This window comes from Juglans regia, chromosome 16, assembly GCF_001411555.2.
Source record: "Juglans regia cultivar Chandler chromosome 16, Walnut 2.0, whole genome shotgun sequence".
Taxonomy (NCBI): domain Eukaryota; kingdom Viridiplantae; phylum Streptophyta; class Magnoliopsida; order Fagales; family Juglandaceae; genus Juglans; species Juglans regia.
In genome coordinates this window covers 3,278,962-3,290,970 of record NC_049916.1, presented here as the reverse complement: position 1 = coordinate 3,290,970, position 12,009 = coordinate 3,278,962, and the positions used below count along the sequence as shown (strand labels likewise).

General features: G+C 30.0%; 1 protein-coding gene across 1 annotated transcript; it reads left to right on the top strand.

The window, feature by feature from the left end:
• Positions 1–6,876: 6,876 nt before the first annotated feature.
• LOC109012461 (protein DOWNSTREAM OF FLC-like) lies at positions 6,877–8,824 on the top strand. Its single transcript, XM_018994106.2, has 2 exons — positions 6,877–7,198; positions 8,315–8,824. The coding sequence occupies exons 1-2, from the start codon at positions 7,039–7,041 to the stop codon at positions 8,638–8,640; spliced, it is 486 nt and encodes a 161-aa protein (XP_018849651.1). The 5' UTR covers positions 6,877–7,038; the 3' UTR covers positions 8,641–8,824.
• Positions 8,825–12,009: the final 3,185 nt, after the last annotated feature.

Sequence of the window (12,009 nt, the reverse complement as noted above, 5' to 3'; positions counted from 1 at the left end):
TCTTTGTTTCCACATTATATTTTCTTTTGCCATCAACAAATTGATTTCCTCTTGCAGCTTCTTAATGTTCTCTTAATTATGGGCTCCTTCATTTTGTTGTTCCACTTTTGGAAATTCAGTCTTCTCTCTTATAGTTTTGCCTTCATTCTGAGCCATAGTAGAACTCCACCTGATTAGATTTCTACAAATATGTAACTTTTTTTGAATTTGTAGGAGATGATCCATCACTGCTGCTCTGTATTCCATGCCCATTGAACAACATTACTACCTTATCTCTCTAAAGTCTATTTTGCTTCAAATCTTAACACTCTTTGCTTTCTCCTCCATACCTACCCTTTTTTCCTCCATCACAAGTAGTAAAGGCCTGTGGTCAGACTTTAACTAGTAAAACATACACCTCCCCATTTCTAAATACTTCAGACCACTGAGAATTAGCCACCCCTATCTAATCTCTCTTTAATGAGATTTCCATCAAAATGTTTATTAAACCATGTATATTTATCCCATTTCCATCCTAAGTCAAAAAGATCATTACTCTCAAGAGCATTTCCGAAGTCCTTCATTTGTGGTTTTGGTCTCAACCTTCCAACTAATTTTTCAGCTTGGAAGAGCACTTCATTAAAATCACTTAGGACACACCAAGGCTGGTTTGTAGGTGGTCTTATAGCTAATAATAACTTCCATGTTTCCTTTCTTTTACATAATTCAGGATGCCCTTAAAAACTTGTTAAGTACCAGTCCATTCCTTCTTTGTCAGATTTAACTCTTGAATGAATATGCTGTTGCAAGAAATTCACTATATCTACATCCACATCTTATGTCCATAATAATGCCAATCCCCCTTTTCTACCCACTGGTTCCACCACAAAACAACCAACATAATTTAACCCGCTTTTAATTCTTTCAAACTTCTTGGCAAGTAGTTTTGTTTCCATAAGAAAAACTACTTGAGGCTTCTTTTCCCTTACCAAATGACAAAGTTCTTGAACTGTATAGGGGTTCCCAAACTCCTGGTAGTTCTAACTCAATGTTTTCATAATGCTTGGTGGGGCTGCCTCACAGCCTCCGCCAATACCAGAGTTGTTGTTAATTCATCCTACTCTATCACAAACTTCCATTTTTTTTACCCCAACATCCATTCCATTGTCTCCACCTTTCTCTGCCAGGCAACTTTTATTACCTGATCTGAGTAACATAGCAGCTGTATTCCCTTTATTACGAGCTCTCCTTTTCCATGTTCCTTGCACAGGCTTACCCACATCATCCATATGTTGCTCTTTTTCTTCTATCATTCTAGTTTGTAGGACATGATCTTCATTACTTGTTTTTTCAACTGCCAGATTTTGACCATCCCACTTTGACCTATAACACTTTTGTTCAGACCCCTATCCTCCCACCCTTTAGTATTGCTTCTTTCCTCACCCCTCTTTTGTTCACAGGTTAATTGAGTCAAGCTAAAGATTACAAATGACAGGGATTGATTCGTTTTCTAGCTTATAAACTGCATCCAGATAGAGTACCCAACAAATCCAGTTTGGGAAGCATTAAGTCATAAACCAAAATGCTATATATATAGTTTATGATATAAATGATATGTTGGGGGCATATATATATATATATATATAGTGACATTTACCTAAAAAGTAAGATTAATTAACTCCTGTACGCTAGCAGCTGGTCCATCTACCTAGCTAAAAAGGTTTTGAGGAAAAAGAAAATAATATTGGAGAAGGATGCATCATTATTTTGTCGGTTAGTGGAGATGCCCTTTTAAATTTTAATTAATTAATTTGAACAAGTGGGTGGATCAAACAGGAAAAGCTATCTTAATTCCTTCAGAAGTTTTATTATTATTATTATTATTATTATTATTATTAAGTTTTTCACCATAATACACTTGTTAATTTTCACCATAATACAATAATATTGTTTGTTATCAGGGAGAATAATGATATTTAACATTCCATTTTACAATAATTATTATTTTTTATTTTTGTTTAACATTCTCTGAAATAAATAGGAATTTCTAATTTTTATTTTTTAAATGTTTTTTTATTTGGTCAAATATATATATAATAGGAAATATAAGTACTCAATTGTTCATTGGTCGACTACTTATACCATTTAGATTTAGACATGAGTTGAATAAAATATTATTAAAATATTATTTTTAATATTATTATTGTTTTAAGATTTAAAAAAGTTGAATTATTTATTATATTTTGTATGAAAATTTAAAAAAATTATAATGATGAGTTGATGTGAGTTTCAAATCTAAACGAATCCTTAATAGGAAATTAAAGTTTGAATTGAACTTCTTTTTTCCATCCCTTTGTACGTTGGTATAATGGTCGTATATGATTGAGTGGAAGGGCACTCGAAGAAAATGATTGATTAATACTTGTCTGGGAGTGAATATTTCTATAATCTTTTAGAATTTTTGAGTAAAATCTTCGTATGGGTTTGAACTAAATTTTGTGAAAGTATGTGGATAGAATAGGAATTTTCTTAAGGTTTATGAATATCAGTGATTAGGATTTGAAAGTTTTTTAGGTTGGACCATCAGTAAATTGTTTAGATGGTCCTTTTAACATGGCACCATCACGTAATTTATTAAAAAAATTATATTTAAATAAAAAAGACGTTTGAAAATACAAAAATAGTAAGACTAAATTCTAGATTCCCTCTACTCCTTTTGAGTTTGTATTTTTAATTTTATTTAATAAATCATGTGGGATCACATGATGGTGCCATGTTCATAGAGTCATTTAAACGGTAAGTTCCAATAACTAAATAGCATTATTCAAAAAGATTTATGTGTGAGTTTTTTTTTTCACGAAGACGAAGGCAAATGAATAGGTGAATTAATTTTTAAAAATAGAATTTTTAAAAAAATATTCGGATTCAATTAGTTGGGGTAATGATAAGTTTTGAAAAGTGAAAACCTAACATAAAAAGCGATCGAGTACGTACTAGAAGCTGGTCCTACAAGTTCTATATATGCATTAGTGGCTATGACTTCGGCGAGTTATTAGAGATAGCTCCATAAACAGATCATGCTTATTTAAATGAGTAGTGTTATATCTATAAAAAATTTATATAAAAATAGTTTTATAAATTAACGTAATTTTATTTAATCGGTTAGATTTATTTTATAATAAAAGTAATTTTATAATTTGACAAACCACATCAAGTCACGTCAGTTTGTGAGATAGTTTTTGTGTAATCTTTTTATAGCCTGAGTATTTTCCTATTTAAATATTAAGAGGCTCAACTTGTAATGAGAAATACTCTCAACCTATCTCATTCCATTTTATCTCATCATTACAATTTTCATAAATTTTTACATAAAATACAATAAACAATTCAACTTTTTCAAATCCTAAAATAATAATAAAATAATATTATAACAATATTTTATTCAACTTTTAACTTTTAACTTTCATATCAGCTCATTTCATCTCAACTTACTATCCAAACCTAACCTAAGAATAAGGTTTTAGCTTTCTATTCAAATTTGATGACTTTATTAGGAGGTAATGTTGCTTTTGTAATGATTTTTGTTTTTTTACAAATTAAGGTTTGGTTTAGATAATGAGTTAAGATGAGTTGATATAATTTGTGAATAGTAGTGATATATTTGAGTTGAGATGAGATAAGTTAGAAATTGTTTGAGTTGTTTTATGGGATTTTGGAAAATGAAAGATAAAAAGTTAAAATATTGTTAGAATGTAATTTTTTAATATAATTTTTGATTTATTATTTCAAAAAATTGAATTATTTTTGTGTTTTGTTTGGAAGTCTAGAAAACTTATAATAATTAAGTAATAATTAGATGGAAAAGTTGAAGATTTGAAATTGTAAAATTTTTGTATTTGTGATGTTTAAATATTGAGATGACATAAAAGCATCTCTTTATACAAACCAAGCCTAAGTCATTCGATTGAAACTTGAGATTTGGATTAACGCACAATCATGTAGGGTGTCATCGTGTCTACAATAAGAATAATGCTAGTATGCCTCCTCATTATGCCTCATCATTTTGACCGCTTATGTATTTATTTTTTTTTAATTTTTTTTACTTATTGATTAAGGAAGTGGCTATTAGTCTATTGATATATATTTTTTTAATAAAAATGTTTAAAGATGTTAAAAAATGTTAAAAGAAAAAATGAAAAAATAAAAAAGATAAATTTTACCTAGACAGCACGACCAGCAGTCACTGCTGGACAGTAGCCTAGCAGCACTCCTACAATAATAGAAGATACTGTTCAAAATATAGTTGATGGCGAATGTAGGAATCATGCAAGATGATTCTACTAAGGTTGTGTTTGGATGTTGAAGTGAGTTGAGTTGAGTTGAGTTGAGATGATAAAATATTATTAGAATATTATTTTTTAATATTATTATTATTTTGAGATTTGAAAAAGTTGAATTATTTATTATATTTTGTGTTGGAATTTAAAAAAGTTATAATGATGAGTTGAGAGGAGTTTGACAACCAAACGAAACCTAAAACTAATGAAAAGTGGGTGTAACCAAGGAAAATTTGAGCAACCCATTTTCCATATAGCTATTGGTATTGCTTGGGAAAGAATGGACAATAAGGAGATGGAATGAAGATAGAATTCACCTTAAACTGTTAGTATTAATCACTTAAGAATTCTTTAGTGTGGTTAAGATCAAACCTGGAACTGGATTATAAGGTTATTGAACTTTAACTTGAGAGAGCCAACTCCATTAGAGAAAAAAATTACGATTGAATTCTCTAATTTAGCTCTAGCGGGTTTGAGCCACATTAGTCGGAAGGTGCTACCATGGTCACACCTTGGATTATATAACAAAGTAAAAAGGTGACAGACAGACAGAAAGAAATTAATCTGGATCCGGTTGGGATGGGACTCCCTGGCATGCAATATTAATGGACAGCCAAATACCAGGGAGGATGTTGAAAATGCAAAACTACACCGGCTGTCTATAATGCGAACCCGTTGAATAGACCAAGTATCATAAATGTAAAAGAGATGTTCTACTCAACAGTCTTAAATTATATATAAGTTTTTTTTTTTTTTTTGATATCTTATATTACACATATGCTAATGTGAGTCTTTATTTTTTTTTTATTTTTTTCTCTCTAATCAAATGTATAGTGTAAGGCTGCTGAATATAATTTTTATTGTAAAATGATAAAGCCAAGTATTAATTAATTGATAAAAATATTTCAAATTACAAAAATGTTAATTATCTCCAAGTTTTTGTGGAAGTATATATATATATATATAAATGATAAATTCACATAACTTTTCACAACATATTTTATAAAAGTAATATTATTTTATAAAAATATTATCATTTTAAAATATATATTATAAAATATATTGTGTAGATATTATTGTTATATATATAAATCAAATAAAATAAAATTAGATATTAGGAAAGAACGCGTAGAGTAGCGGGACACAGCTCATCGTCTTTAAGTTTTGCTTCCGCAGCCCCACATTCCCATGTGAACACCGACACATGGAGCCGGCTTCTCTCCCTTTACGCCACTCTTCATGCTCTTTCTTTTACGAATTGTACTATTCACACTAGAAACTTCACATTCTACACACTTATTTAAAAATATATAATTTTATTTTTTTATCTTCATATTTTATATTAAATTTTTTTCACCACCCGCCAACCAACCTCTTTCCTTTCATCCTCCCTAAAAATTAATTAAGAGTAATTTTTCGTATAATTATAAAATACATAATTATTGTAAAAAATAATAGTGATTATTTTATAGTCTTAAAAGTATAAACATATTGTATTCCTATCTTATAGCAATACGTCCGTAAAAATTAGTATTTATATAAATAATTTTAATAATATGACATTTTATAATAGAACATAAAATGTGTCGTAATATGTATAGATGACGTGTCACTAGTGGTGGAATCAGGAATTTATTGTACAGTGACCGAGTAAAGCTAAAATTATAATAAAATATATTTTCTTCTATTTCTGAATCAAAATAATTTATAAGATCAAAATAATTTTGTAAAGAGAACAAAGATAATTTTTTAGAGAAGAGCCAACACAATATGAATTAATATAATCTTATTTAATCATAAAAATTAATATATATTATTTTTTTTTTTCAAACTTTGGAGGGGCCATGACCCCCCCCCCCCTTCATAGATTCGCCGTTGCGTGTCACCCTCATTCGTGTATAAATTATAAATTGTAAACATTAAATTTTAACATGGATTTATATGATACTTTAGATGTAATTTATAATAAAAATAGATTTACGATATAATATATCATATTAAATTACGTCAATTTATAAATTTATTTTTATAAAATATTAAAACATTTTTATATCTAATATGAGTTTTGCTCTAAAGAAACCTAGTGTAACACACCAATTATACTGAAAGCCTATTATAAATTTAAAAAGTTAAAAAAAAAAGTCAATTATTTTTTAACATAATTAACATGGAAGGTTTTTACATGAGCCGTGCTATACCTATCGATAGTGTAGCTCGAGAATGGCTCCGACAAGACCTATTGGGTTTTTTTTATTCATTTTTTTATATCTTTAAACATTTTTTTTAAACAAAACACAATATCATTATAAAATATTTTTTTAATTATTAAATAAAAAAAAATTATCGGGATCGGGATGGGTAGGAGTAGCTTTTCTCTTTTCATTTTGGAAAATGCTAGTTGTGAACGATTGAATTTACTAAATAGCTAAGAAAGTAAATATTAATGATTTGGTATTTTTTTATTTTATTTTTTAAAACTATTTAAAGATATATAAAATATGATTAAAGAAAAAGAAGAAAAAATAAATAAATAAGTGCATGTCGGTTGAAATCTTCGGTTGAACTATCGTGTAGCACAGGCACTACCCTTTGATTTTCTCCAACGCGGCATGATTCCAAATTTCCAATACGTCCACCATATATCTGTCCCTCGAGTTATAGTCTCTCTCACACTTCGCTCGCTCAATCACATTATCTCTCAAATCTCTCCAAGCAAGCAACAATGTCGAAAACAGCTTTGCTTTTTGCGCTCTCTCTAATCCTCCCTGCACTTATGGTTAGCGCCGGCCGCCCGACCAGAAACCCCTTCATAGTGAAAGGTAAAGTTTTCTGCGACACCTGCCGCGCCGGTTTCGAGACCTCCGCCACCACCTACATTCCGGGTACTGTCACGTTTCTCTTTTCTCTTTTTGCTAATGGGTTTCTAATATGTTGGATCTGAGATTTGCTTGGCTGATCTTAGAAACTACTGCTAGTATAGTGTTTGTTTTGAGGTTTGTGGCTTTGGGTGTACAAATCGTATATCGGTGGTGGTGGTGATTTCTTTTTGCCATTTGGATCTGAAAGATTTTGTTTTTTATATCGCAATAGTTTTGATTTAGATCAGAGATAGAAGAAAATGATATTTTTTACGTCTGTCATTGTGCACAGTATGTGTAAATTAATGTTTAAATCAAGACCAACGAAGTGTTGAAACTAATATATATATTTATTTGCACAAAAATCGTAAAGATTACTCATTTGAGGTCTGCAATAGATGATGATGTACCTGAGCTATTAATTTATTGCGGAGTCTCCGTGGGGTTTATAGATAATCCTCTCTCCGAATGGTCTCTGTGACAAAACCTTTTTCGTTCTTGAAGTAATGGAGGAAACTAGAGTGGGAAACCCCGGGGATGAACCGGAAAAGGGGGCATCTTTTAGGAAGAGAGTGAATCATTTTTTCCAAGGATTAGTAAAAGAAATGGGTCATGACTCATGGGTCTGGACATCCTGCATTGGTAGGAGCCGTTGTGATTCAATGATGGTGCCCCTTCCCTCCACAATGCTGGTTGGGATCTCGAAAAATCGTCCCCCATGACACATTATTAAGGGGGATCGCTTTTAAGAAATTGTTTTTGGCAAATGGAGCTCTGATCATAGTCTTGCACAAACTTTTAGTAAGAAAAGCCCGTTTAGTTCACAGATGTGATCACTAGTCTGGTCCTAGCATCGAGACAACCTCTTGTTCATTCGAAGAGGTTCTGTGAGTTCGTTGGGTATTTTCATGGCCTATATGGCTCTATCCATGCATTATCCAGTCATGTCATATGTGATTGCTGATTTTTGGTACTGCAGAACGATGTAAAACTTATGACCATCACCTGCAGTATGTATCATTTATAGTTCCTATATCTCCTCAATAGCATCTGTTTGTTCAAATTGTTTGAAGAAGATCTTTGTTCTGACTCATTTATAGTTGATGTTGCAATACATGTAATTGTTCATGTGCTTCACAGGTGCCAAGGTTAGGGTGGAATGTAAAGACCGAAAGTCAATGCAACTTGTATACAGCAAGGAGGGGACTACTGACTCCACTGGAACCTATAGCATCTTGGTCACCGAAGACCATCAGGACCAGCTTTGTGATGCCATGCTCGTTAGCAGCCCCCAGCACGACTGTGCAACAGCATCCCCAGGACGTGACCGTGCCCGCGTCATCCTCACCGGCTACAATGGTATGGCTTCCAACAATCGTTTTGTCAATGCAATGGGCTTCACAAAGGAGAGGGCCTTGTCTGGATGTGCCGAGGTTCTCAAGCAATACCAGGAGGATGATGAGTAGGTCTTTTCAAGTTCCTCAGTCTAGTCATTTTACCATGTTTGTTCTAGTATGTATTTACTTGTATCTTGATGGATTGCTTTCACGATACCTAGTGTGAGTTCATTGTCTTTGTTGATTGGACCCTACTACACTTAAATTAAGCTCGGTTTCTTTAGCTTTATGAAGTGTTGTGCTTTGTTGCTAATTGCTTCTGAAAATTCATGTTCTTTAAGTTTGTGATAACGTGGTACCATTGTTCTAGCTTGAAAATTGCTATAAAACCCTGGTCTCTCTCTCTCTCTAGTTGTTCCCAATCCCCAAATTAAGAATTTTAAATAAAATCTATCCCTAAGCCAACAAAAATAAAAAATAAAAAATAAAAAAATTCACAACCACTATTTCTAACCCTTTGATGATACTATTTGTTTTTTTTTTTTTTGAACTGGATATTGTTAGTCATATTAGACTACGTGAAAGTCTTGTTATGGTTATTATTTTAATATTACAAAGATACTTAGAAATAAATCCTATCAAATTCTTTATCATATCTAAATGCATTCGCATTTGTAAAAATTTAAATTCTCAGACATCACATTTTGAGAAATATAGATGTAAAATGAACTCTTAAAACAAACATCATGTTTCTTATGCTATACACAAAGATCAAATTCAAGCACGAATGTATGAAGCCACTTTTCGTCAAAGTTATTTTTTAAATAACTGATGCTAACTAAACATATATCTCACATTCTTATACCGATCCTTACACAATGGAAAGTGTCATGTTTATAAATTCCGATGAAAGTGAGATAATAACGTGGTATATAGTATTATTATTCTTGTGATCAAGCTCTAATCTCTACAAATCTTTTGATTCTTAAATTCTCTGTCGCATAAACAAAAAGAAAAGAAAACAAATGTATCTTTGGGTGGGGATGCCTCTCGTTACTGTGGTGTGGTTGCTGCCTCAAAGAGGTAGGCAATCAAGACCAGCACTTGAGAAGCCCCTTTGAGAAGGCCTCCAAAGGAAAAAGAATATTAAGGCCCCAAAATGAAAATTAAGAGCATTTGTATTGGCTTCATCAAAATCATCTCTAAAATTCGATAAAAAGTATATATTTTTTATAAATTCAAAACATCTCTAGCCATAACCCCACATTAAATTAGTTATTAGATTAGTCAAAATAATAATATAATATTATTTTTTTAATAATAATATTTTTAATTTTTTTTCATATTTTACAATTACACCAACCATATGTTAATTAATAATTTAATTTGATACTTAAATTATTGTTTCTCAACTAATTTTTTTTCTCAACCTAATTAATCCTGATTAATACTTAAACCGTGGTGGCATTAATCTAAAAGTTTGAGGAAGTTATTTTGTAATAAAATAATGGGAATAGACTATGAACAGTATCTCTCCACATATGGAGATGAAAGTAAATGCACTGTAACTCAAAGTTGGAGTTTTGATTGTTCACTAACTCCAATGCAACGTTTTAAACTACGAATCATTTAAATTTTGAATATTTCTCAATTTTAAAGAGATCGATATCAGTGCTCTAACAAATATAAAGTAACCTTTATTACACTATTTATTATTATTATTATTATAATTATTATTTGGCAATTTGCATCCATTACGATAGTCTCACCTCTCTTCTTTTTATATCACCCATATATGTTTTTTTTTTCCTTTCAATCAACCACGATACTTGTTTTCAACCAAGCTGATTTTAATTGTTTTTTTTTTTTTTTTCATCTCAAATAAGAGAGGTTTTTTAATAAAGTTTTTAGTTGTCTTGTTGAACACTCTAAAGCCCACCTGAATCTGCTTGGGCCTGAGCTTGACAATTAACTATTAAGGGCAGCTTCGATGCTCTTTTCTTTTTCGTCTCATATATACTTTCTCTTTCTGAGTGTATTTTATTCTGTATTTATCTTTACCGGTAGACTTATCTTAAACTTAACTATAGATAATGTCCGGAGATATTTCTAGAGTATTAGAATGAAGGACACAAATTTTAATATGTTGTGAAGGACCAACATATCTTTCCTCGGAGAAAAAATGCTTTAGTCAAAAATGAGTTTTACAAAAATAAATTATCACAAATTGACGGAATTTAATATGATACATTAGATTGTAAAATTTTTTTTATTATAAAGAAAATATAACGTATCATATGAATCTATATTAAGTTGTGAGTTTATTTTTACAAAATCTTTGTGTGACTGGTTGGAATTTATGTTATTGTAAAGAAAATTTAATGTATTAGATAAAATCATATTAATTTGTGAATTTATTTTTATAAAATCTTTGTGAGATTTGTTGAAATTCATTTAGATAGATGTATGGTTTCTTGGTGAAATAATACTTATTGTCTTCCTTTGAAAATAACATATACATGCATTATGAAAGAATTGAAAGATTTTATGGAATACATCATAAATTGGGAGAAAAATGTGAAGAGGAAAAAGACAAGGTTGCAGCCTAGAAACAGATCGAACACAGCTGTTTCCTCAAGAGCATAAAGAAGAACATCAGAGCATATTCCTTTAAGAAACCAGCACAAAAAGAGAAACCGGTTCTTCCACGCAAGGAAGGCGTAAAGGACCGATGGGAAGCCGACAGTTAGGACAGGTTTGGAAGTTGGATGAGAGACAAAATTTTCATCTTATCTCATCTTATTATTACAAATTTTTTAAATTTATATATAAAATATAATAAACAATTCAATTTTTTCAAATTCTAATTCAACTTTTTTAAATCTTAAAATAATAATAATACTAAAACGTAATATTTTAAACACTAAAATAAAATATAAAATTTTCATCTCATCCCTCAAATCTGCCCTTAGAGCACTCTCGAATTTTCATTTCATTTCGTTTGTATTCATAACCTATCTTAACCCACCTCAACTCATCTCATTTTATTATTATAATTTTCTCAAATTTTCACACAAAATATAATAAATAATTCAATTTTTTCAAATTTCAAAACAACTTTTCTAAATTTTTACATAAAATATAATAAATAATTCAACTTTTATTCTACTATTCACAAACCATCTCAACTCATCTTTAAATTTAAATCACTCATAAATGATGAATTTGACTTTGACTATTTTATTCATATTAAATTTTCACATTAAATTATTTATTTTTTTCATTATATAACAATAAAATAATATGAGATGAATTTGACTTAAGATATTATATTCACATCAAATCTCTACATTAAATTATTTATTTATTTATTATATAGTAATAAAATAATATTAATTTATTTAATTTTATCATTCTACTTATTATATGATTATATGTTAATTAATAGTCATATTCTAATTTATTTAATTGGTTAATGGACATGTATTACATAGTTCA

Excerpts from the sequence above, each read along its gene's own strand:
- LOC109012461 (XM_018994106.2), top strand. The coding sequence starts at position 7,039 with ATGTCGAAAACAGCTTTGCTTTTTGCGCTCTCTCTAATCCTCCCTGCA. Across the intron at positions 7,199-8,314 it reads CGCCACCACCTACATTCCGG|GTGCCAAGGTTAGGGTGGAA; the intron begins GTACTGTCACGT and ends TGTGCTTCACAG.